Here is a 27,423-nt window from a genome sequence, read left to right as displayed (position 1 = left end):
AATTAGGCCAATGCTGGCCTCATAAAAGGAGCTTGGGAGTCTTCCCTCCCCTTGGATTTCTTTGAAATAGTTTGAAAAGAATAGGTGTTAGTTCTTCTTTGAATGTTTGGTAAAATTAACTAGTGAAGCCATCCAGTCAAGGACTTTTGTTTGTTGGGAGCTTTTTAATTACTGCTTTGATTTCACTGTTGTAATCTGTCTGTCCTCTGTCCAGATTCTCTGATTCCTCCTGAGTCAGTTTTGGAAGATTGTAGGTTTCTAGGAATTTATTTATTTGGTCCAGACTGTCCAATTTGTTGTCATATAATTGTGATAATATTTTCTTACAAACCTTTGCATTTCTTTGGTGTCCGTTGTTACTTCTCCCCTTTTATTTCTGATTTTATTTATTTGGGTCCTCTCTCTTTTTTTCTTGATGAGTCTGGTTAAAGGTTTGCGAATCTTGTTTATCTTTTCAAAGAACCAGATCTTGATTTCACTAATCTTTTGTATTGTTTTTTAGACTTTATTTTGTTTATTTCTGCTCTGATCTTTATTATTTCCTTCCTTCTTCTCACTTTGAGCTTTGTTGTTATTTTCAAGTTCCTCTCAGTGAAAAGTTAGATAATTTATTTAAGATTTTTCTTGTTTATTGAGATAGGCCTATAATGCTATGAATTTCCCTCTTAGGACCACTTTCACTGTATCACATAGATTTTGGGTTGTTGTGTTCTCATTTGTATTTGTTTCATGGTATCTTTTGATTTTCCCCTTGATATTATTGTTAACCTATTCATTGTTTACTAACATGTTGTTTAGCCTCCATGTATTGTGTTTCTTCAGATTTTTTTCTTGTGATTGATTTCTAGTTTCATACCATTATGGTTAGAGACGATGCTTGATATGATTTCAATCTTCTTAAATTTATTGAGACCTGTTTTTGTGTCCTAATATGTAGTCTATCCTAGAAAATGTTCCATGTGCATTTGAAAAGAATGTATATCTGCTGCTTTTGGGTGAAAGGCTCTGAAGATATCAATTAAATCTATCTGATCAAGTGTGTCATTTAAGGCCACTAATTCCTTGTTGATTTTCTGTCTGGAAGATCTATTCATTGATGTCAATGGCATGTTGTAATTGCTTACTGTGACTGTATTACTTTCAATCTCTCCCTTTATGTCCATCAAGATTTGTTTTACATAGTTATGTGTTTCTATGTTGGGTGTATAAATGTTTACAAGGGTTATGTCCTCTTGTTGGATTAAATTTAATCTTCTTAACTACAGTGGTCTGGCTTGCCATCTGTGTCATATACTGAAATTTCATGAATGCATTGATGTATTTGTGGACGTTTTATTTATTTATTTATTTTGGTCTTTTTAAAAAAAATTGTGGACTTTTTAACCTGTGCTTTTGTTCAGTTATGAGTGATTGTGTGTGTAATCATTAAATTAAATATTTCACAAGCTTCCATATGTTGAAAGCATTTTTCCATATTACGTTTATTTTCTAAATAAAATTAAAATAAATAAATAAATTTTTATCTTTGACTTTGAGACACACACAAATACACAAGATTTTGCAATATTTTGTGTTTTTTTCCCCCAATAGGTTTTGGACATTGTAAAAACAAATATTCGCACAATTCTTCCACGCATCTGGAAGGTGACTGATGTCGATGAACTACATTTATATCGGATTTTTAACCGGGTTTTTAATCGCTTACTCTGGAGTCATGGCCAAGGACTATGGAACTGTTTCTGTGATTCAGGGTAAGTTTTAAGTTATTTTTATTGTTGTCATTTAAAATACTTTACGGTTAGGTATAAAAGTAGCTCAATAAAAAAATTGAATTTCTTTTTTTAAAATATATTTTTACTGAAGGAGAGAGAGATCGAAACATCAATGATGAGAGAGAATCATTGATTGGCTGCCTATTGCATGCTTTCTACTGGGGATTGTGTTCACAACCTAGACATATGCCTTGACTAGGAATCAAATTATGAACTCTTGGTCCATAGGTTGACACTCAACCACTGAGCCATACTAGCTGGGAAAAGATTGAATTTCTTTTTTTGTTTGTTGTTTGTTTTATTGCTTAAAATATTACAAAGAGTAGTACATATGTCTGCTTTTTTTCCCCACTTGACCTTCCCCCGGTCACCCCTAACCCCCAGTGTATTGTGCCCATTGGTTATGTTTATATGCATGCATACAAGTCCTTTGGTTGATCTCTTACCCCCGCCACGTCCCAACCCTCCCAGGTCTTCCCGTTGTAGTTTGACAGTCTGTTCGATGCTGTTCTGCCTCTGTATCTATTTTTGTTCATCAGTTTATAATGGTCTTTATTATCCATAAATGAGTGAGGTCATGTGGTATTTTTCTTTCATTGACTAGCTTATTTCACTTAGCATTATACTCTCCAGTTCCATCCATGGTGTTGCAAATGGTAAGAATTTCTTCTGTTTTACAGCAGCATAGTATTCCATTGTGTAAATGTACCACAGTTTTCTAATCTATTCATCTACTGATGGGCACTTAGGCTGTTTCCAAACTTAGCTATTGTAAATTGTGCTGCTATGAACATAGGGGTGCATATATCCTTTCTGATTGGTGTTTCTGGTTTCGTGGGATATATTCCTAGCAATGGGATCACTGGGTCAAATGGGAGTTCCATTTTTAATTTTTTGAGGAAACTTCATACTGTCTTCCATAGTGGCTTCACCAGTCTGCATTCCCACCAGCAGTGCACGAGTGTTCCCTTTTCTCCGCATCCTCTCCAGTACTTGTCGTTTGTTGATTTGTTGATGATAGCCATTCTGACAGGTATGAGATGGTACTGCATTGTTGTTTTGATTTGCATCTCTCAGATGATTAGTGACTTTGAGCATGTTTTCATATGTCTCTTGGCTTTCTGAATGTCCTCTTTTGAAAAGTGTCTATTTAGGTCCTTTGCCCATTTTTTGATTGGATTGTATATCTTCCCCTTTTTTAAGTTGTATGAGTTTCTTATAAATGTTGGAGATTAAACCCTTATCGGTGATAACATTGGCTTTCTTGTTGTTTTGTTGAGGGTTTCTTTTGCTGTGAGAAGCTTTTTATTTTGATGTAGTCTCATTTGTTTATTTTCTCTTTAGTTTCCAATGCCCTGGGAGCTGTATCGGTGAAGAAATTGGTTCGGCATATGTCTGAGATTTTGTTGCCTTTGGATTCCTCTAGTATTTTTATGTGTTCCCATCTTACATTTAAGTCCTTTATCCTTTTTGAGTTTATTTTTGTGTATGGTGTAAATTGGTGGTCTAGTTTCATTTTTTTGCATGTATCTGTCCAATTTTCCCAACACCATTTATTGAAGAGACTGTCTTGACTCCATTGTATGTTCTTGCCTCCTTTGTCAAATATTAATTGAGCATATTGTTTCGGGTCAATTTCTGGGTTCTCTATTCTATTCCATTGATCTATATGTCTGTTCTTGTGCCAGTTCCAGGAAGTTTTGAGAACAGTGGCTTTGTAATACAGCTTCATATCTGGTATAGAGATCCCACCTACTTTGTTCTTCTTTCTCAGGATCACTGCAGCTATTTGGGGTCTTTTTTTATTCCAGATGAATTTTGGGAGAGTTCGTTCTAGGTCTGTGAAATATGCTGTTGGTATTTTAATGGGGAGTGTGTTGAATTTATAGATTACTTTGGGTAGCATGGACATTTTAATGATGTTGATTCTTATAAATCCATGAACATGGTATGTTTTTCCTTCTGTTTATGTCTTCCTCTATCTCTTTTTTTCAAAGTCCTGTAGTTTTCTGAGTAGAGGTCTTTTACCTCTTTAGTTAAGTTTATTCCTAGGTATCTTAATTTTTTTGGTATGATGATAAATGGGATTGCTTTTTTAGTCTCTCTTTCTGAAAGTTCACTATTGGTGTATAGAAATGCCATAGATTTCTTGGCATTAATTTTGTATTCTGCTACATTGCCAAATTCATTATCAAGTCTTATCGTTTTTTGATGGAGTCTTTAGGGTTTTTTATGTACAATATCATGTAATCTGCAAATAAGGACAGTTTTACTGCTTCTTTTCCAATTTGGATGCCTTTTATTACTTATTCTTCTTGTCGAATCGCAATGGCTAATACTTCCAATACTATGTCGAACAGGAGTGGTGAGAGTGGGCATCCCTATCTTGTTCCTGTTCTTAGGGGAAATGGTTTCAGTTTTTGCCCATTGAGTATGATGTTGGCTGTGGGTTTGTCATAGATACCTTTTATTATGTTGAAGTATGATCCTTCTATTCCCACCTTGCTGAGAGTTTTTATCAAAAATGGGTGTTGGATTTTGTCAAATGCTTTTTCTGCATCAATTGATATGACTATGTGGTTTTTATCTCTCAATTTGTTTATGTGATGTATCACGTTTATTGATTTGCAGATATTGTACCATCCTTGCATCCCTGGGATAAATCCTACTTGGTCATGGTGTATGATCTTTCTGATGTACTTCTGGACCCAATTTGCTAGGATTTTGTTGAGGATTTTGGCATCTATGTTCATGGTGGATATTGGCCTGTAATTCTCTTTCATTGTGTTGTCTTTATCTGGTTTTGGTATTAGGGAGATGCTGGCTTCATAGAATGAGCTTGGAAGTGTTTCTTCCTCTTGAATTTTTTTTGGAATAGTCTGAGGAGGATAGATTTTAGTTCTTCCTTGAATGTTTGGTAAAACTCCCTTGTGAAGCCATCTGGCCCCGGGCTCTTGTTTGCTGGAAGCTTTTTTATTACTGCTTCATTTTCTTCCATAGTTATTGGCTTATTGAGACTTTTAGATTCTTCCTGATTGAATTTTGGAAGGTTGTATTTTTCTAGGAATATGTCCATTTCCTCCAGGTTTGTTGAAATAGAGTTGTTTATAGTATTTTCTAACAATCCTTTGTATTTCTGTGGGGTCTGTTGTTATTTCTCCTTTTTCATTTCTGATTTTGTTCATTTGGGTCCTCTCTCTTTTCTTCTTGGTCAGCTTGGCTAGAGGTTCGTCAATCTTGTTTATCCTTTCAAAGAACCAGCTCTTTGTTTTGTTGATATTTTGTATTGGTTTTTTTTTTGTCTCTATGTTGTTTATCTCAGCTCTGATCTTTATTATTTCCTTGCTTCTGCTTACACTGGGCTTTTCTTGTTGCTCTCTTTCTAACTCTTTGAGTTGTAGGGTTAGGTAATTTATTACCATTGTGTCTTGTTTTTTGCAGTAGGCTTGTAGTGCTGTGAACTTCCCTCTCAAGACTGCTTTCGCTGTGTCCCTTAGGTTTTGGATTGTTCTGTTTTCACTGTCGTTTGTTGCCATGATGGTTTTTACTTCTTCTTTGATCTCTCTGGTAACCTAGTCTTTGTTCAATAGCATGCTATTTAGTCTCCGTGTATTTGATTTTTTTTGGATTGTTTTTATTGTAGTTGATTTCCAGTTGTATGCCATTGTGACCTGAAAAGGTGCTTGATATGATTTCTATCTTCTTGAATTTGAAGAGACTTTGCCTGTGACCCAATATATGGTCTATCTTTGAGAATGACCTATGTGCACTTGAGAAGAATGTATATTCTGTGGCTTTGGGGTAAAGTGTTCTGAAAATATCAATTAATTCCATCGGATCTAGTGAGTCATTTAGGATTGATGTTTCTTTGCTGATTTTTTGTTTAGAGGATTTGTCCAATGGTGATAGTGGGGTATTAAAGTCTCCTACTATTATTTTATTGCTGTCAGTCTCTCCCTTGATATCCTCCAGAAGTTTTTTTTTTTTTGTATTTGGGTGCTCCTGTATTGGGTGCATATATGTTTACCGGAGTTATTTCTTCTTGTTGGATTGCTCCATTTAGTATTAAGAAGTGGCCTTCCTTATCTCTTTTTATGTCCTTCACTTTGAGATCTAATTTTTCAGATATAAGTATTGCTACCCCAGCTTTTTTTTTCATTTCCATTTGTCTGAAAAACCGTTTTCCATCCCTTAACCATCAGTCTGTATGCGTTTTTTTTTTTTTTTCTGAGGTGGGTTTCCTGTAGACAGCAGATATATGGGTCATATTTTCTTATCCACTCAGTTACCCTATGTCATTTGATTGGGGAATTTAATCCATTTACATTTAAAGTTATTATTGAAAGGTATTTGTTTGTCACCATTTTTATTCTTTACCCCTGTGTTCCTTCTTCGTTTCCTCTTTTTTCTTTTTACAGCAGACCCTTTAGCATTTCTTGCATTGCTGGTTTGGTGGTAATAAACTCCCTTAGTCCTTTTTTGTCTGTGAAGCTCCTGATTTCACCCTCATTTTTTATTGATAGCCTTGTTGGGTACAGTATTCTTGGATTCAGACCCTTGCTTTGTATGACTTTGTATATTTCATTCCCTTCCCTTCTGGCCTGATGTGTTTCTGTTGAGAAATCAGTCACTAGTCTGATGGGGGATCCTTTGTAGGTAACTTTCTGTCTCTCTCTGGCCGCTTTTAAGACACTTACTTTGTCGTTGGTGTTTGCCAATTTAATTATAATGTGCCTTGACGTCGGTCTTTTGGGGTTCATTTTGTTTGGGACTCTGTGAGCTTCTTGGATTTGTGTGAGTTTTTTCTTCCCTATATCAGGGAAGTTTTCTGTCATTATTTCTTCAAACAGGTTTTCTATTCATTGCTCAGTTTCCTCTCCTTATGGCACCCCTATTATGTGGGTGTTGTTTCCTTTTGTGTTGTCCCTAAGTTCTCTTAGGCTCTCCTCCTGCTTTTTAATTTTTTTTTCTAGAAGCTGCTCTGCTTGGATATTTTTTCCTACCTTGTCTTCTAGCTCACTGATACAGTCCTCTGCTTCTTCTATTCTACTCTTGATGCTTTCTATTGAGTTCTTTATAGCAGTGATGTCATTTTTCATTTCTTCTTGGTTCTTCTTCATTTCCTCTTGGTTCTTATACATATTGTTGAATTTGTCTTCCATTCTTTTCATCCACCTTATGACCATTTCTATGAATTATTTCTCTGACAGGTTGCTTGCCTCCATTTCATTTACTTCCTTTTCTGGTGATGCCTGTTTTTTTTTTTCATATGTGGGCTGTTTCTTTGTCTCCCCATGATCTGTCTTCCCTGGGTGTCTGGTTAGGTTTTTCTCTCTCTACTGCATTTATTTAAAGGCACAAAATACAACACAACAAGGCACAATGCACAAGGCACTGAACACAAATATATTCACGATACTAATAACCCCAAATAAAGGTGACCACCAGAGAAAAAAGAATTAGGGGATAAGAAAGAAAGAAGAAGAGAAAAAGAAAAAAGAAAAAAAAGAAGTGCAAAAATGAAATTGGGAAAAGGAAAAAAAAGTAAGGGAGGAAAGAAAGAGAATGAAATAGAAGAAGGGAAAAACTACTTATATGGGGAGAAAACTCCAATAGAACAGCCACTAATCCCAACAAATGCCAGCAACAGATACCTAGAGTTGAATGCAAACTATAAACAACAACTAATATCAAGTGAGGCAAGGGAAAACAGAAGTAAAAAATAACCAAAAACAAAACAAAAAAAAAACAAAAAGAAAAAGTGAAACAGTCTTACAAACAAGCATAAAAAAAAACAATATAATCAACAATCAAGCAAACAACAACAAAACGACAGAGAGAGAAAGAATTGGATAGTGAAGAAAGAGAAGAGAGGTGTGTATGGACTTAGAGCAGGGGATTGGAAATTAGATATATAAGTAGGGTGAAATTTTAACAGGGGGTAAAAAGAAGGAATAGGGAAAATCTAAAGCAGGAATAGGGTAAGAGAAATAGGACAACAAAAGGGGAAAAGTGAGGAAGAGAGTGTTGGCATAAAGGTAAAGTTGAGATAGAGTAAAATGATGCTAAAGGAAAGATGAAAATAGAATGTAGAACACTAATCCCAAAATAAAATAAAGAGAAAATAAAATGACACTTTAAAAAAAAGGTAAAATAGTAGTAGTAATAATACTGATTAAAAATAAAAATGTAATAATTAAAACGGTAAAATCAAGTGAGGAAAAAAAGAAAGAAAAAAATTAGTTTCTTAAGTAAAAGGTGAAAAAAATAAAAATGTGCAGAGTAGTGAAGGTCATTCGCTTCCTCTACTCTTCTGTTTGGCACACCTTTGTCCTGTCAGGTATTCAGGAGAGTATTGAAGTTCCCTGAAATACACTGCTCCTCTGTGTTATAAACCACAGTCCTGATTTTAAAGCAGGCAGTATTTCTTTGTTTCCCAGACTGCCTTTATTTGTGTTTACAGAAGACTCAATTTGTGATTCAGCCTCTGGGTGGCAGTGTTTCTGGATTGACCTCTGAGACTATAAGTCCTCTCTAACCAGTATTTAGTTTTTGTTTTCCTTATTGCACTTAATACTGGTTTGGGAGAATGGACTACCCCAGAGCTGGTTCCTTGATCGTAACTCTCCACTCTGATTCCTAGGTTCCACAAAAACAACTTTCCCCTGCAGTCTCTGTGAGAGTCCCCAATTGGGTGATCCTATGTATTGGGTTTAGTAATCAAAAACAAGGATTTAAAGAGAAAAAAAAAAAAAGCCAGAGTAAGTGCGAGAGCTCGCAACCTCCACTGTCCAGCTTTTCGCACAATTCTTCCAATGTCTCTTCCGCACATCCTCTCTCCTCTGGCAGTAAGCAGCCAGCACACTGGCAAAATCTGAGGCTGCCTTTTTGCACCCAGTCCAGCTATGGGCTGATTTTTATAGTTCCCTTTTGCCAGCAGCCCTACGGATCCCTTCCACACTCGCGGATCATGCTGGCCACAACGGCCTCGGACTTTGTGGGGTGCAGACTTCCCCTGCGTGTTCCTCTCTCCAACCTGGCTTACAAACCACACCTTTATCTAAGCGAAATCTGACCTTTCTGTGAGGAGGAGCAGGGCTTGTCTGAGTCCACATATTCACTGCTTGAGATCCGGTGTTCCTGGATTCATAGCTGGTCCCTGGGTGCCGTGGTTGCAGGGTCCCTCGATGTATACGCTTCCGATAACAGCCACTCAAGATGGCGCGGTCTCCGGGGCAGAGCCAGCTGCTCCGGGAGAGATTTCAGCAGCAGTGGAGGCTGCCCGGTTAGGGGAGTCCGATCCAGCAGCCTCCAACAGTCCCCTGGGAGTATAGCTATAGCTCACCCACAAATTTACGCTCTTGGTACGTCCACACACTCTCCTTTCGTTCTCTCACTCACACACTATCTTGCAGTCTGCCTTCCCGTCAGCAGCCATCTTTTCTCTCTGAATTTCTTTAATAATCTCTTAAAATAGGAATTTTTATTACTTGTAATTTTTAGTATTCAACTATAATTTATAACAGTTAAACTGACTTATTTGAGATGATTAATATGACAACACCACCTAATTAATCTGGATCCAGGATTCAGGGAAGAGAAGTAGTCTTAATGAAAATCTCAATATATGTAAGGTTCTTCTACTGTTGCCTCTATGTAGCAAACTTCGAAAATCATGGCTCTATTTCTACTCCTCTTCAGAATTTCAGTCCTGCCATATTTGTTATGACTCATTATCATTTTAGCCTTGTGATGATATCTAAAGCCAAACATTTCATATCACTCTTTTATTAATAAATGACTTCCCTTTTGGACCTCTCTTAATTCTATCGTATGCTCCCAATAGTACAGGTGAAATATCTCAGGAACTCCTGCATCTTCCTTTTCCTTCACTGTCTTTATTCAATCATCTGCTAAATCCTATTAGTTTTTCTGTCACATTCCCACTACCGCTACTCTAGATTGTTTTTCATTGTTCTTAACAATTATCAAGTACTTACTACTGTGTTAAATACTTTTGGAGATACAAAGTTGAATCTAACATGGATTTGGTCCTCAAGAAACTTTTAAAAAATGGTAATAGCTCACACCATACAACTTACTACGTGCCAGGCACTGTTCTAAACACTTTACATGTATTGAGTGATTAAATCCTCATAACTTGAAGCAGTTCTCTGATTATCTATTTTATAAACAAGGAAACTGAGTCACAGTTAGTTGATAAGGACCTAGTACACTGGGATTCAAACTCAGGGAGCCTGGCCCCAGAGTTCATGCTCTTAACCAGTAATCTCTGCTGTCTGTAATAGACAAAATAAGAGGTATACAAAAGTAATTATTAGAAAACAGAAAGAGATAAAGGATTTCAGAGAAGAAGAGCCTTTTTGGTAGAAGGTGGAATTAATAAATTTCTAGGCATTTTTTTCTCTCCAATGTTTTGTCTCTTTTATCCATCTTGCTCTCAGGGTCATTTCTTAAAATCTGTAGTGATTTCCCTCATTTATCATTAAAGTCTAGACTTCTTCTCTAGAGGTTCAAGACTCTCTAATATGCTGCTTCTTTCTTATTTCTCCAGTGTTCTCTCTCGTTACTCTCCTACTTGAACTCTGTTCTAGAAAAACAAACTCACTATTTTTCAAATATCTTAAAATGTGTCCTTTTCTTCTTTTGAGCTGTTGGTATCATTGAGTATCTGACTGGGATGCTTTCTAATAACTCTGTTTCTCCAGTTCCTACATAATTTAAACCCTATGTAAACACTCAGACTATATGTACTTCCTTTGTAAAACCTTAACTATTGTAGTTTGAAATAATCTCTGAATGTCCTCCATTTAAATATTCTAGTCATCTACTACTGAATTATTTATAGCATTTACAGACTTATTCTCACCACCATAATTATCCTCAACTGCCATTCACCAACATGGAGAATGCATAAGGTGCTCTGCAATCTGAGAATAATCATAGCTATACATTATTTCCACAGAGATTTAAGTGAGACATTGGAACTGTACTTTATGGCCCCTTAAAAGTTCTCTCAATGTGAATTCATAATTGGAATTTTTGTTTGTTTGTTGATCTATTGTTTGGAATGCCACATATGAATCCAAGCTACTCTCCACCATGGAAGGCAGTGAGACAGTCTGCTACTGATATTGGAGTTGATAGCTTTAAGTCCATGACATAATATCCAATGCCAGACACCAAAGATGCTCATAAAGTGGTGGTTCTTTGCTGCTAGAGCTTCTTTTCCCTGAACTATTTTGGTAATAAACTCTAACTTTTTTTTTTTTATTTTTCGCTAAAAGTATTACAAAGGGTATTACATAAGTGTCCTTTCCCCCCCCCCCCACCCTTGACAAGCCCCTGCCCTCCCTTACCCCCCAGTGTCTTATGTCCATTAGTTATGGTTATATGGATGCATACAAGTCCTTCGGTTGATCTCTTACTCCCCTCCCTCCTGTCCCCCAACCCTCCCTGGCTTTCCCACTGCAGTCCATCAAACAGTTTGAGGCAGCTCTGCCACTGTATTTATTATTGTTCGAAAGTTTGTAATGGTCTTAATTATCCATGAAAGAGTGCGATCATGTGGTATTTTTCCTTCATTGACTGGCTTGTTTCACTTAGCATAATGCTCTCCAGTTCCATCCATGCTGTTGCAAATGGTAAGAGTTCCTTCTTTTTAACAGCAGCATAGTATTCCATCGTGTAGATGTACCACAGTTTTCTAATCCATTCATCTACTGATGGGCACTTAGGCTGTTTCCAGATCTTAGCTATGTTGAATTGTGCTGCTATGAACATCTGGGTGCATATATCCTTTCTGATTGGTGTTTCTGGTTTCTTGGGATATATCCCTAGAAGTGGGATCACAGGGTCAAATGGGAGTTCCATTTCCAATTTTTTGAGGAACCTCCATACTGCCTTCCATAGTGGCTGCACCAGTCTGCATTCCCACCAGCAGTGCACAAGTGTTCCTTTTTCTCCACATCCTCTCCAGCACTTGTCGTTTGTTGAATTGTTGATGATGGCCATTCTGACAGGTGTGAGATGGTACCTCATTGTTGTTTTGATTTGCATCTCTCGGATGATTAGTGACTTTGAGCATGTTTTCATATGTCTCTTGGCTTTCTGAATGTCCTCTTTTGAAAGGTGTCTATTTAGATCCTTTGCCCATTTTTTGATTGGATTGTTTATCTTCTTTTTGTTAAGTTGTATGAGTTCCCTATAAATTTTGGAGATTAAGCCCTTATCAGATATGACGTTGGCAAATATGTTTTCCCACGAGGTGGGTTTTCTTGTTGTTTTGTTGATGGTTTCTTTTGCTGTGCAGAAGCTTTTTATTTTGATGTAGTCCCATTTGTTCATTTTCTCTTTAGTTTCAACTGCCCTAGGAGCTGTATCAGTGAAGAAATTGTTTTGGCATATGTCTGAGATTTTGTTGCCTTTGTATTCTTCTAGAATTTTTATGGTTTCCTGTCGTACATTTAAGTCCTTTATCCATTTTGAGTTTATTCTTGTGTATGGTGTAAGTTGGTGGTCTAGTTTCATTTTCTTGCATATATCTGTCCAATTTTCCCAACACCATTTATTGAAGAGACTATCTTGGCTCCATTGTATGTTCATGCCTCCTTTGTCAAAAATTAATTGAGCATATTGGTTCGGGCTAATTTCTGGACTCTCTATTCTATTCCACTGATCTATATGTCTGTTCTTGTGCCAGTACCAGGCAGTTTTGAGAACAGTGGCTTTGTAATACAGCTTGATATCTGGCATTGAGATCCCGCCTACTTTGTTCTTTCTCAGGATCGTTGCAGCTATTCGGGGTCTTTTTTTATTCCAGATGAATTTTTGGAGAGTTCGTTCTAGATCTTTGAAGAAGGCCATTGGTATTTTAATGGGGAGTGCGTTGAATGTATAGATTGCTTTGGGTAGTATAGACATTTTAATGATGTTGATTCTACCAATCCAAGAACATGGTATGTTCTTCCATCTCTTTATGTCTTCCTCTATCTCTTTTTTCAACGTCCTGTAGTTTTCTGAGTAGAGGTCTTTAACCTCTTTAGTTAAGTTTATTCCTAGGTATCTTAATTTTTTTGGTGCGATGGTAAATGGGATTGTTTTTCTAATCTCTCTTTCTGAAAGTTCACTATTGGAGTATAGAAATGCCTCAGATTTCTTGGGGTTAATTTTGTATCCTGCTACATTGCCAAATTCATGTATTAAGTCTAGTAGTTTTTTGATGGAGTCTCTAGGGTTTTGTATGTATAATATCATGTCATCTGCAAATAAGGACAGTTTTACTTCCTCTTTTCCAATTTGGATGCCTTTTATTTCTTCTTCTTGCCTAATTGCAATGGCTAATACTTCCAGTACTATGTGAACAGGAGTGGTGAGAGTGGGCATCCCTGTCTTGTTCCTGTTCTTAGGGGAAATGGTGTTAGTTTTTGTCCATTGAGTATGATGTTGGCTGTGGGCCTGTCATATATGGCTTTTATTATGTTGAGGTATGATCCTTCTATTCCCACCTTTCTGAGAGTTTTTATCAAAAATGGGTGTTGGATTTTGTCGAATGCTTTTTCTGCATCAATTGATATGACCATGTGGTTTTTTTCTTTCAATTTGTTTATGTGATGTATCACGTTTATTGATTTACGGATGTTGTACCATCCTTGCATCCCTGGGATAAATCCTACTTGGTCATGGTGTATGATCCTTCTGATGTACTGCTGGATCCGATTTGCTAAGATTTTGTTGAGGATTTTGGCATCTATGTTCATGAGGGATATTGGCCTGTAATTCTCTTTCATTGTGATGTCTTTACCTGGTTTTGGAATTAGGGTGATGCTAGCTTCATTGAATGTGTTTGGAAGTGTTCCTTCCTCTTGAACTTTTTGTAGTAATCTGAGGAGGGTAGGTTTTAGTTCTTCCTTGAATGTTTGGTAAAACTCCCCTGTGAAGCCGTCTGGCCCTGGGCTTTTGTTTGCTGGAAGCTTTCTGATGACTGCTTCAATTTCTTCCATAGTTATTGGCCTATTGAGGTTTTTAGATTCTTCCTGATTGAGTTTTGGAATGTTGTATTTTTCTAGGAATTTGTCCATTTCCTCCAGGTTGTCTAGTTTGTTGGAGTAGAGTTGCCCGTAGTATTGTTTAACAATCATTTGTATTTCTGTGGGGTCTGTTGTTATTTTGCCTCTATCATTTCTGATTTGGTTTATTTGGGACCTCTCCCTTTGCTTCTTGGTGAGCCTGGCTAGGGGTTTGTCAATCTTGTTTATCCTTTCAAAGAACCAGCTCTTGGTTTCATTGATTTTCTGTATTGTTTTTTTGGTCTCTATGTCATTGATTTCTGCTCTAATCTTTATTATCTCCTTCCTTCTGCTCACTCTGGGGTTTTCTTGTTGCTCTCTTTCTAATTCTTTGAGTTGTAGAGTTAGATGATTGACTACCATTTTTTCTTGTTTTTTGAGATAGGCCTGTAGAGCTATAAACTTTCCTCTCAGGACTGCTTTCATTGTGTCCCAGAGGTTTTGGATTGTTGTGTTTTCATTGTCATTAGTGTCCAGGATGTTTTTAATTTCTTCTTTGATGTCATCGGTAACCCAATCAATATTTAATAACATGCTATTCAGCTTCCAAGTGTTTGAGTATTTTGGGTTGTTTTTTTTGTAGTTTATTTCTAACATTATGCCATCGTGGTCTGCGAAGATGCTTTTTATGATTTCAATCTTCTTGAATTTGTGGAGACTTTGCTTGTGACTCAATATGTGGTCTATTTTTGAATATGTCCCATGAGCACCTGAGAGGAATGTATATTCCGCAGCTGTGGGGTGAAGTGTTCTGAAGATGTCAATTAAGTCCATCTGATCTAGTGAGTCATTTAGGATTGCTGTTTCTTTGCTGAGTTTTTGTCTAGCGGATTTATCCAGTGATGTCAGTGGTGTATTAAAGTCCCCTACTATGATTGTATTGTTGTTGATCTCTCCCCTGATATCTTCCAGAAGTTTTCTTATGTATGTGGGTGCTCCTACATTGGGTGCATATATGTTTACCAGGGTTATATCTTCTTGTTGTATTGATCCCTTTAGTATTATGAAGTGGCCTTCCTTATCTCTGGTTATGGCCTTCACTTTGAGATGTATTTTGTCATATATAAGTATTGCTACCCCAGCTTTCTTTTCCTTTCCATTTGCGTGAAAGATATTTTTCCATCCCTTCACTTTCAGTCTGTGTGAGTCCCTTCTAATGAGGTGGGTCTCTTGTAGACAGCAGATGTATGGGTCATGTTTTTTTATCCATTCAGCCACTCGATGTCTTTTGGTTGGAGCATTTAGTCCATTTACATTTAAAGTTATTATTGAAAGGTACTTGTTTGTAGCCATTTCTTTTTGTGTGTGTGTGTGGCTGTTTTCTTTCTGAGCTTGATATTTCTTCTTTTTACACCAGTCCCTTTAGCATTTCTTGCATGGCTGGCTTGGTGGTGATAAACTCCCTTAGCCCTTTTTTGTCTGTGAAGCTTCTTATTTCCCCTTCAATTTTGAATGATAGCCTTGCTGGATAGAGTATTCTTGGATTCAGTCCTTTGCTTTGCATCACTTTGTAGATTTCTGTCCATTCTTTTCTGGCCTGATGTGTTTCTGTTGAGAAATCATTTGATAATCTAATGGGAGATCCCTTGTATGTTACTTTCCGTCTCTCTCTTGCAGCCTGTAAGATTCTCACTTTATCCTGAACATTTGCCATGGTAATTATGATGTGTCTTGGTGTGGGTCTTTTCGGGTTCACCCTGTTTGGGACTCTCTGGGCTTGTGTGACTTTTTTCTTCCCCACCTCGGGGAAGTTTTCTGATATTATTTCTTCGAATAGATTTTCTAATCCATGTTCATCTTTCTGTTGTTCTGGCACCCCTATTATTCGTATGTTGTTTCGTTTCATGTTGTCCCAAAGCTCCCTTAGGCTCTCCTCCTGTCTTTTAATTTTTTTCTCCATTTGCCGTACAGTTTGAGTGTGTTTTGCTTCCTTGTCTTCTAATTCACTAATTCGGTCCTCCGCTTCTCCCAGTCTACTGTGGATACTTTCAATGGAGTTTTTTATTGAAGCTATGTCGCTCTTCATTTCTTCTTGGGACTTACTTAAGTTGTTGATTTTTTCATCTGTTTCTTCTAGCTTCTTGCATAAGTAGTTGAGTTTTTCATCTGTTTCTTCTTGCTTCTTGAACATCCGGTGCATGTACTCTAGGAACCTTATTCTGAATTCTTTTTCCGTCATGTTGCATATCTCTGTCTCACTTAGCTGCTTTTCTGGCGAGTCCTCCTTTTCTTTCCTTTGGGGGTTTCTTTGTCTACCCATGTTTGATCTCACTGACATGACTAGTTGTTGAATCGTTCAGTGGCTGGACCCTGGGTGGCAGAGGCTGCTCCCTGGGTGGCAGTGGCTCCTCGGGCTGTGGTTGCTCCTTGGGCGGTTGTGGTAGCAGCGGCTCCTCTGTTGATAGCAGAGCCTCTGGTGGGTGCTGTTCACAGCTGTGGTGGCTCTTCTGGCTGGTGGAGGGAGGCTTCACACACAGCAACTGTTCCCCAGGCAGAGCGTATGGTGATCAGGAGGCCGCTGTTGCTTGAATCTGCTTTCTGTGGAGGGATGCAGGTCTCCGCTGGGCTCTTGTAGTCGCGCTGCTTGCGAGTCGTTGCCTCCGGGTTGGTAGGCGCCGGGTTAGTAGCCGTTCTCTGGATGCCGGTAACCGGTAACTGCCAATACACTCTAACTTAACTCAGAATTCTTTCCTCTTGTTTCAGGCACAGTATTCTTCCCAGTTTTCTCTGGTGGCATATCTTACTGCTAGTAATGATAATGAGATGAACATTTATTGAAGGCTTACTAAATGCCTAATATTGTTTTACATATTAAATATTCTTATAATCACCACAGCAATATTTTGAATAAGATATTATTATTGTACAGATAAGGAAATTGAAGCATAAAGAGAATATATAACTTGTCCAAGTTCTCATAGTAACTAGATGAGCCTGGACTTAAATCCAAGTTGTCTGAGTCAAGCACTCAAGCTCTAAACTCTGTGCTTCATTAACTTCCCTCAAAGTAGCTGCCAGTGGTTGCTGAGCACCAGGGCAGGTGGAGTGGGAGTAGCTTTGAATCCATTTCTTTATAAACTTGGTGGTTTATAGAGGTGAGTTTAATACTAGATTTAATTGTGCAGCTTTACAAATGAGTTTCTTAGGCTTCCTCAATTTTATGAAACCACGTGGTGGTGTGTGTGTGTCTGATTTTCATTTTCGACCCAGAATAGTTCTACTTATCTTTAGATCGTATCTAGTCAACATATACTCCTTTAACTTTGGCCTAACAGCCTACTAGTCAGGGTAACACTATACTCTTAGTTCAGTTCTGAAGGAAAGATTTTAATAAAGCGTGCAGCTATCTTTCACAGTTAGGTGTAAAATCTTGGAAATATATAATCCGAATAACTGCGTCAACTTGATTACTGCCTCCATCTGTCAACACCTTCATAATGAAATAATAAATAAAGCATTCCTTTTCCACATCCAGAAATATTAAAGAATATGGTGGATCTTTGTGGGAGGTCTCTCTAGAATTGGCCTAGAGGTTTTACTGATTCATCAAATAGAGAACATACTCATCCCTCTCTCTTGCTCTTGCAGGCTGCGCAGCCCATGCTTAGTGACTTTTTTTTCACATGCAGCTGCCTGGGAATGTTATATTGCTCCACATTCTGCATGTGTTCTCTCCAAGGAGAAAGCTCTTGGAATAGCTCACCATGTTTTACTGGGATAGTGGAAGTTTAGGTTTTGTTGAGACTCCAACAAGGCCTGAGCACTTAGGAAGGCTGGCCAATTGAAATAACATTTCAGGTGAGATTTGCAGGAAGAGGAAGAAAGGAGCTTGCGGGTAGAGCAAAGAGGGGAATGCAGGGGCTAGTGTGGTTAACGCTTTGTTTGGAAAAGCTCTCTCTCCTCTCAAAACCCTGATATGTAAACGCCAAAGAAGAGAATCTGGTTTGGATCCTTTAGCCAAAGGCATTTTCCTGTGGAAGTTTTTCATGGAGAAGCTTCCCTTTTAGCATCTTAAGTAAAAAAGAAATTGTAAGGAATATTCTAAGGTAGTCTTCTTCCAGGCTGAGTTATATGACTACTTGAAAATGTACCCATAGCATGTAGACTCTTAAAGTTATATGACTCTTACTATTCTCTTATCACTTTCATCTCGATGTGTTGTTGGTAGTACTTTTTAGCTCATTACTCTTTCTGTTGCTGATTATCTAATTGGTATAGTTCAGATTGTTTTTTTACCTTCCCTTTTCCCTTCTTGTACTTAACTTTGGGCCACTCGTCCATCCATCAGAACTTCTACCAGAGAAGGTAGAAGTCAATTTCACTTTTTAAATAACTGCTTTATTAAATATTTTGATGAGAAAGGACATGAAAATTATTGCATTACTGGATTATAGGAAATTTTTTCAAGTCTCTGACTCTCATTAATAACCCCCCCCCTTTGTTGCCAGAAATATTCAGTATTCTGTATATTATTGATATATTACTAACAAAAGTCATTTTATTTCGTATTTCTCTGAGGGTGAGGGTGTGCCGGAAAACTTTTTAACCATTTAATTTTTCTTTTTAAACTCATGAATTTTGGGTCTCCCATTTCCTTGGAATTTAGATTCAGAAAGCAGGTAGATAAAACCCTGGGTTACTGGTATTTTTGTTTATTTCTACATCTTTCACCTTCTTAAAAATTTTGTGTTGGCATTGAAAGCTGAGATCCTGCAGTGTTATAGGAGCATTTCACATTTCCTCAGCGCTGCCAGGAGGTGTGTAGGAGGTGGGGCCTCAGTTTGAAGGATTGGTTTCCTTTGTGCAGAAGGGGCACCATTAGCCTAGTACCAAATGAAGCATGTCTGTTCATTTTCTCTTTTTCTTTATGAGGGGTTTGGGCGTGCTGACACTTAAATATAAACAATAGAGTAGAATGTGGTCTTTGGCCAGTGGGGGTGAACATACACACCAAAAAATAGGTAAAGGACCTTGATTCATATGTTTATTTTAAATATTTAAGGAAGCATGAGAGAATGAGAAGCCAAAGCTGCTCATATTATAACTAACATATTATTCAGAATGTTACATCAAATTAGAATGTTATAGAAGAAGCTCTTTTTAACTTTCTTCCATTTTATTTGTTCTTACCTTGCCTATATATACTCCAAGTCAGGAAGAGAAAAATTACTCTGATGTGAGTGACCTAATAGTGAATCTAATCAACTAGCTCCAAAGGATCAACATATAAGTATATCCAAATGGACAGGGACATTGGTGGGGGAGGTTGACTTTTGTAGAAATAACCAGAATCCCAATGGAGAGGAAAGTGCTAGGCAGACTGTGAGAACACAGGATACTTTCTGTGTGTATTTATATTTACATGAAATTCTTATTTCTCTGGGCTCAGACATGTAGGGCCTGCTAGATTGACTTATTAATTATAAATATACTAGAGGCCCAGGGAGTGAAATCGTGTGGCCCCGCCCACCTGCGGGCACCTCACTGTGCCTGCCTTTCCGTGCCCCACCTACCTGCCACCCCGCCCACCCGCCAACTGCCAGCCTTGCTGTGATTGGAGCCTGTGGGCCACAGGGGAGGGACCGGGAGGTGCTCCACGCACTTCATGGTGCCTGGTCGTTTTGGTCATGATGCCTCTTGGCCTTATATTATTATGATTCCCTGATTATATGATGTTGTCCAATATTTTTAAATCAAATTAGGTAAATTGGATATATATGTATATACACATAAACATACATAAACATATCTAGTTTTTCGTATATTTATTAATAAATTAAATTTTATTTTTAGAGTTAATTTAACTAGCCTATTAGCATCTTATTGTTGAGTCTGGAACATCTCAGAACATGGCAGAAAATTTATTTTCTCTAATCTACTCATTTGTAAGAAATCCTGCCATTCACTGATGACATGTTGCTTTTTTGTGACCACATTTCTCCTGAAAAACAATAACAAAAAACACACAGTAACCTTTCTAATAAAAAATACCTTTCTGAGTTTCTAAAGCATTTTTAAACATTCCAAAGATAATCAAATATCCATAGAAGATTGAAAATGGAGTCTTTGAATTTCCCATTGGGAAATACATTTTTTCAGAAAAATATTTTCCTAAATATATTTTTCCCTTTTGAAAATCTACTCTTTTCGCTCTCAGATGGTTAAATGAAGTAGTTTATGTAAAATGAGACTTGAACCATTAACCAGTCTCAAACTGAACTTTGCCCTTGAGGCTTGAAAAGAGTTTCATTTACACTAAGGAAAAAAGTTCTCTCTCTTTTTCTCCCTCCCTGGTGGTGGTGATGGTGGTGGTGGGGTGATGAATGATGAGGTGTATTCTTATTTGGGCCATGGCAGTAAACTTAGAAATTGTAAGTACACACACACACACACACACACACACACACACACACACACACACACACTTGAAGTTTACCAAGAACGTGAGCACTCACTACTGCCTGCTTTGGTATAAGCTGAGTGAGCTAAAGGAGCAAGGTTCCCTACCTTTGGAATTGCAGTATGGCAGTACTTGTTGGGATAACATTACTTCTAACGTACAGAAAGTGTACTCTAGGAATATCATGGACATAATTACATCTGAAAGTGTTTTGATTAGCTTAAGCAATTAACCTAAATTCTCCGACTGCAAAGAAGTCACAAATATCTTTTTAACTCTTTTTGTGGACTTATTATTAACTAAAGGCCCAGTGTGTGGATTTGTGCATGGATGGGGTCCCTCAGCCTGTCCTGCACCCTCTCGCAATCTGGGACCCCTCGGGGGATGTAGCCGTGCCAAAGTGGCAGGCGGCTAGGGAGGAGCCGGGGCCGGGTGCAGCTCTGCTGCGGCTCATCCCGGCCCAGCTGTGCCTGTCACTGCCACCTGTGAGCCCAGCTTCGGGCTGAGCAGCGCTCCTGCTGTGGGAGCGCACAGACCACCAAGGGGCAGCTCCTGCGTTGAGCAGGTAGTCAGCGTGCATCATAACGACCAGTCAACTAGTCATTATGGTCATTTGGTCGTAATGGTAGCTTAGGCATATATCTATATCTAGATCTAGATCTAGATCTATCTATATATCTATATCTATATCTATATCTATATCTATATCTATATCTATATCTATCTAATTTTTGAGAAATTAGCTCAGTATTTTACAAACACTTGACTTGTAAAGTAACTCAAGTTTTTAGGTAGTGTTGGAAAACCATCCTTTCACTTACCCATTGTTGGCAATAATAAAGTCTTAAAAGACACAAAGTCTATGGATTCTATATTGTTTTTTAATATCAAGATTAATTTACAAATATATATGTATTTTATACCTTTCAACTGTCTGCAGTCACTTCACACGTGTGAGTTTCTATTGTTTCTTATTGCTTTGTTGCTAGGTAAGTGACATAGCTGGTTGCCATTTTTAGCAGCGTCATGAGGTCATGTCTGTTTCCATGCCAACAGATCCTCTTGGGAGAGTATTTTCAGTAAAAGCCCGGAGGTGGTGACTTCTTTGCAGCTCCAGTGTTGCCAGCGCCTAGTTGAACTATGTAAACAGTGCCTGCTTCTGGTTTACAAATATTCAACGGAGACAAGAGGATCATTCTCAGGCATTGGCACTGACTGGGGTAATTCCAGGTACTTGTATATGTTTCATAGACTCTATACGTTTTATACAAAGTAAAGTCACAAGGCAGTTTGAAATTGAAAGTCTTTTTGTTTATATGGCTAGGGAAAAAGCTAAAGACTGAAAATTCATGCACACTCTAGTCTACAACATACTTTTAATTTGCACAATCTTTACCTTTAAAGGACCAAACAAACCTAAAGGGGTTAGAAATAAACTACATGGAAATGATATTATTTGGTTTACATGGTTTTGCTTTCAAAAGCTAAGTAAGAACAATGAAAAATGCTAATAAAATGAACTCCCCCACCAATAGGGATACTTTACCATTTAAACTTAAGCCTAACAGTTGAGAAATGCCTTTAGTTTTTAGTTTAATTTTTACTGTTCAGTATGCCTCTACTACTCCCTTCATCACAAAAAAAATAAGTGGGACTTCTAGGAATATATCCTAAGAAACCCAAAACACCAATCAGAAAGAATATATGCACCACTATGTTCATAGCAGCACAATTTACAATAGCTAAGATCTGGAAACAGACTAAGTGCCCATCAGTAGATGGGTGGATAAAAAAGCTGTGGTACAGCCCTAACTGGTTTGGCTCAGTGGATAGAGCGTCGGCCTGCGGACTCAAGGGTCCCATGTTCGATTCCAGTCAAGGGCATGTACCTTGGTTACGGGCACATCCCCAGTAGGGAGTGTGCAGAAGACAGCTGGTCGATGTTTCTCTCTCGTCGTTGTTTCCAACTCTCTATCCCTCTCCCTTCCTCTCTGTAAAAAAATCAATAAAATATATATTTTTAAAAAAAGCTGTGGTACATTTTATACCATGAATACTATGCAGCAATAAAAAGGAAGGATCTCTAACCATTTGAGACAGTATGGAGGGACCTGGAGAGTATCATGCTAAGTGAAATAAGTCAGTCAGAGAAATACAAGTATTACATGATTTCACTCATATGTGGAATCCAATTAACAAAATAAACTGATGAATGGAGTGGATTTAGAAACATGGAAGCATGGCACAGAATGCAGAATCTCAAAGGGAAGGCAGGGGAGGGTGAGTGGGGGGAGGTAATCAACCAAAGACCTTATATGCATATATACATAACCCATGAACACAGACAGTGGGGTGGTGAGGACTTGGGGTAGGAGACAGGGTTGGGCTGGAGGGGATCAATGGGGGTAAAAGGGGATATATGTAATACTTTCAACACTAAAGATTTAAAAAATACATAAAAGCTGCAGAAAAACACACAAAAAACAGAAAAGCATACAGTGGGAAATAAATTTGATAAGTTCTATTTAAAACTTGAATTTTTATAAATATTATCCTGTTAAAATAGGTAGTTTCCAAAAGCATAAAAATAATATTGTTATTAAGCTACAAAACACACAGAGTAAATAAGAAATACATTTTTGCACCACAAGACAATCATAGTTCCCATTAGAATTAAAGAAGAATATGACTTTATTTTTGGGTCCCTCAGCCTGGCCTTTGGGATTGAGCTGAAACCGGCTCTCTGATATCCCCTGAGGGGTCCCGGGTTGTGAGAGGGCGCAGGCCAGCCTGAGGGGTTCTGGGTTGTGAGAGGGTGTTGGCCAGTCAGGGAGGGACTGCGGGGGGGCTCCAAGGCATGTCTGGCCCATCTTGTTCAGTCCGGATTGGTGGGACCCCAGTAGCAAGCTAACCTACCAGTCAGAGTGTCTTCCCCCTGATGGTCAGTGCACATCAGAGTGAGCGGTTGAGTGACCTTAGGGTATCATTAACATATTACACTTTGATTGGTTGAACGGCTGACCAGACGACTGGGCACTTAGCATATTAGGCTTTTATTATATAGGATATGTAAGTTGTAATCCTATTCAGGATAGAAAAGAGTAAACCACGACTTTGAAAAACTAAGTGATTTTTTAATTGATTTTTAGAGAGAGAGGAAGGGGGGGGGAGAGAGAGAGAGAGAGAGAGAGAGAGAGAGAGAGAGAGAGGTGAGAGCAATATTAATTCACTGTCTCTTGCACACCCCTTACCAGGGATGGAGCCTACAACCCAAGTATGTGCCCTGAGTGGGAATTGAACTGGCAACCCTTCAGTGCACAGAACGATGCCCAACTAACTGAGCCACACCGGTCAGGGCTATATTTGCCTAATTTAATCTGTAAAATTAAAAGAGAAGAAAATAGAGCTAACATAATTAAGGTTTATGACTATGTTTTTCTTGACCACAGATCTGTAGGATATTTCTGAATAATCTTTAAAGAGTATGTGACACTCATTCTATGGAAGACAGTGGCCTTCAGCCTTCATCTCAGTAAAGCAATAATTGAATAGACACATCAAGTGAAAGCCATTTCTCAGAGTTGGACTAACCAGACAGAACTGATATATAAATCCACAATGCTCGTATATGGCAGAGGTGGGACTTGAAACTAGGACTTCCCTCCAAAAATCAAAGTTAAAACTACAGGACAATGCATGCCCACTAGGATGGCTATTATAAAAAGTGCAAAATAGTAAGTGTTCATGAGGATATTGAGAAGTTAGAACCCTCATGCATTGCTGGTTCACAATGGTGTGGCAGCTATGGAAAATAATTATGCATTCCTAAAAAAGTTAACTATAGAATTACCATGTGCCCTAGCAATTCTACTCCTAAGTATATACCTCAAGGAATTGAAAACAAGGACTTAAACAGATATTCATAGCAACATTATTCATAATAGCCAAAAGGTGAAACAAGCCAAGTGCCCATCAATAGATGAATGGATAAATAAAATGTAGTAGGTACATACAATGGAATATTATTCAGCCTATATAAGAAGGAATGGAATTCTGATACATGCTACAATCGGGATGAACCTCGAAAGCATGCTAAGTGAGGTAAGCCATAAAGAAACAAATATAATGTGATTTTACCTATATGATGTATGTAGACAAATTCATAGAGACAGAAAGCAGAGTAGATGTTACCAGAACCTGGAAGGAAGAGAAAATGGGGATTTAGTGTTTAATGGGTACAGTTTCTGTTTGGGATGATGAAAAAGTTCTGAACTGAATATTAGTGATGATTACACAACCATTGTGAATGCACTTAATGCACTGAATTGTGTACTTAGTAAAAATAGTGTTTCATTTTATATATATTTTACCACATTAAAAAAATTAAACAAAAAACGCAGGGTAAATATTGTGATGAACTTTACTTTGTGTTCCCAAACCAGGAAGCTGAGTTTATTCTGGGGGTATCATGGATCCTGGTCTTATTCCAGGAAAATATCAGAAGGGTGGCGTAGTTTAAATATTCAAGGCTACCAGTCTTGAAATGCTTCATGTTCTTGCCCTGACCGGGTGCTCGGTTGGTTAGAGCACCATCCCATACACCAAGGTTGCGGGTTTGATCTCCGGTCAGGGCACACACAAGAAGCAACCAATGAATGCAATAATTTGGAACAACAAATTATTGTTTATATCTCCCTCCTTTCCTTTCTCTCTCTAAAATCAATTTTAAAAAAAGAAGAAATGCTTTGTGTTCTAGAGATTGTCCTTGGTCAGCAATAAGTTGGTACATGACAGACTGACCAATTCTACATCAAGGAAGAATTAGATAAATGTATATTTTATGTCTACATGCTGGATTGGTGAAGGTGTGCAGACATAGTCTCAGAGATGAGTTAGGTTATGTATGTGAAGCAAGTAGGGTAGTATAAGTTATTTCTCCTTGGTACAAATTAGCTACAAGTTAGTTATTTTTGTACATCAAGAATAAATTAGAATAAAAATAAAGCTATAAACCTTTCATATTTTTGCTGCTTTAACACTGCCTTTTTAGATATAGTCTATAAATCTACTTCATAGCGTTATTCTTTCTTTTAAAAAATAAATTTTATTATTTAACTTCATTACAAAGAATATTTAAATATAATCTTTGAGGTTCAGTTAGCATGGGATCTCCCAAGAGATATTAATGGTGATATTAAGGCAAATAATCCAGTGTTTCCCTGTAATGCTTTAAAATATTCCACAGCATTTGCTTTAGGGAAGCAAAGAGTTTCTTCCAGCGTGATTTCATATGCCTTTTTGAGTTCATACTGAACCTCTTTTTTTCTTAAAAAGTTTATTTTAGCTTCTTTTTGTTTCAGTTAAAAAGCTTAGTACGGCTGGTGTGGCTCAGTGGTTGAGCGTTGACCTATGAGCCAGGAGATCACGATTCGATTCCCTATGAGGGCACATGCCTGGGTTGCAACTCAATCACCAATAGGGGGTGTGCAGGAGGCAACTCATCAATGATTCTCTCTCATCGTTGATGTTTATATCTCTCCCTTTCCCTTCCTCTCTGAAATCAATAAAAAATATTTTTTAAAAAAGTTTAGGTTTGTGGATGTGTAATAGTTTTCTATTTTCTAGATTATATTTCATATTTCTGGGGAAAAAAGAGAATAATCATTGTAGTCATTAGATTTAAAATTTGGATTCCTAGAGAGAAATTACAATATAATATAGTTGCTAGGAGCACTGATTCTAGAGCTCACCCACATGGATTTTAATCCTGGCTACACCACTTACTAGCTGTGTGACTGTGGGCAAGCCATTTGACCCCTGAGTGCTTTAGTGTATTATCTATAAAATAGAAACTACAATAATATCTACTATATAGAATTGTGATGAGAACTGGGTTAACATTGTAAAACAATTTTAATAGTACTGGGCACATAGAAAACACTATTTCAGTATTAAATAGTGTTAAATAAAATAGTATAAGTTAGCTGTAACCAGGATTTTGTATTTTTGTTTTTCATCTGTGAAATGGAGAGATCTTTAACTCAAAAGGATATGTGAATGTTATTGTACTGTCAATATTGCCTATTACTTGGAAATTCTTCAAAAGAAGGTTGGTAGAAGTTACTGTTTACTCTGGTAATTATCAATGTAATCAGAATGCATTTTGAATAGAAGATAAAATAACTCTCAACTAATACATATAGTAGATTTTGATCAAACACTTTTTTTCACCTTTGTCTTAGATAGAAAGTTTGCCTTTTTCATGAAAGAAAATATCAGATTAATCATTGTGACTCCACTAGCTCTTGACATAATAATTAATCCATATAAATTACCCATGTGATATTAAGAAAATAATTTTATAATCTGTGATGTGAGAAATCAATTGTTTTATTATTTATCACCCATTGTGCAATTTTGATTTAATTTGGTATGCTGTATATTATTTTACTGCTCTATTAACTTAATGATTTGAGCAATTATTTATAGTTTGTGATATTAGGTAGTAGATTTAGGGGATATTATTAGATAATTCATACAAAAATAATGTTTGTGAATATTATGGAGAATTCTTCCATTTTAATCTATAATAATAAAAGTGTAATATAGTAATTAGACCAGACAGCCGAACGACCTTCCGGACAAAGCTGGGGCTGCAAGGGCTGAGCCCCTTGCATGAATTTTGTGCATTGGGCCTCTAATGCAGTGTTCTCAACCTTCTGGCCCTTTAAATACAGTTCATGTTGTAACCCAACCATAAAATTATTTTCATTGCTACTTCATAACTGTAATGTTGCTACTGTTATGAATCGTAATGTAAATATCTGATATGCAGGAGGGTCTTAGGTGACCCCTGTGAAAGGGTCATTCGACCGCCAAAGGGGTCGAGACCCACAGGTTGAGAACCACTGCTCTAGTGAGTTTATATTCTTCTATAAAATTCATATCACACAGCTATGAATGTAATTTTCCATTGATATACAGGTATAGTGGTTACCAACATTATTTAATATAGAATAGGTAATTGCCCTCAATTCCTTTATATATCTATGGAAGTTTTAGACTGTTGCTGGAAGGTTCTAATGTCAAGTGAAGAAAATAAAATAAATGATTGGATGATCTACCATTGTTTATTTTCTCAAGACCACTGCTAATTAAAAAT

At 37.5% G+C, this 27,423-nt stretch overlaps 1 protein-coding gene across 1 annotated transcript in view; it reads left to right on the top strand.

Annotated features, from left to right (window-relative positions):
• The window catches only part of TTLL7 (tubulin tyrosine ligase like 7), a 94,570-nt gene that overhangs the window by 60,642 nt on the left and 6,505 nt on the right, over positions 1-27,423 (top strand). Inside the window, exons 18-19 of the mRNA XM_023751784.1 lie at positions 1,591-1,751; positions 21,318-21,491. Coding sequence (XP_023607552.1) covers positions 1,591-1,751; positions 21,318-21,491 — 335 coding nt within the window. The remainder of the gene's footprint in view (positions 1-1,590; positions 1,752-21,317; positions 21,492-27,423) is intronic.

The sequence above is a fragment of the Myotis lucifugus genome, unplaced genomic scaffold, assembly GCF_000147115.1.
Source record: "Myotis lucifugus unplaced genomic scaffold, Myoluc2.0 scaffold_25, whole genome shotgun sequence".
Classification (NCBI taxonomy): Eukaryota; Metazoa; Chordata; class Mammalia; order Chiroptera; family Vespertilionidae; genus Myotis; species Myotis lucifugus.
The sequence above is the reverse complement of the archived record's forward strand: the minus strand, read 5'-3'. Positions and strand labels throughout refer to the sequence as shown.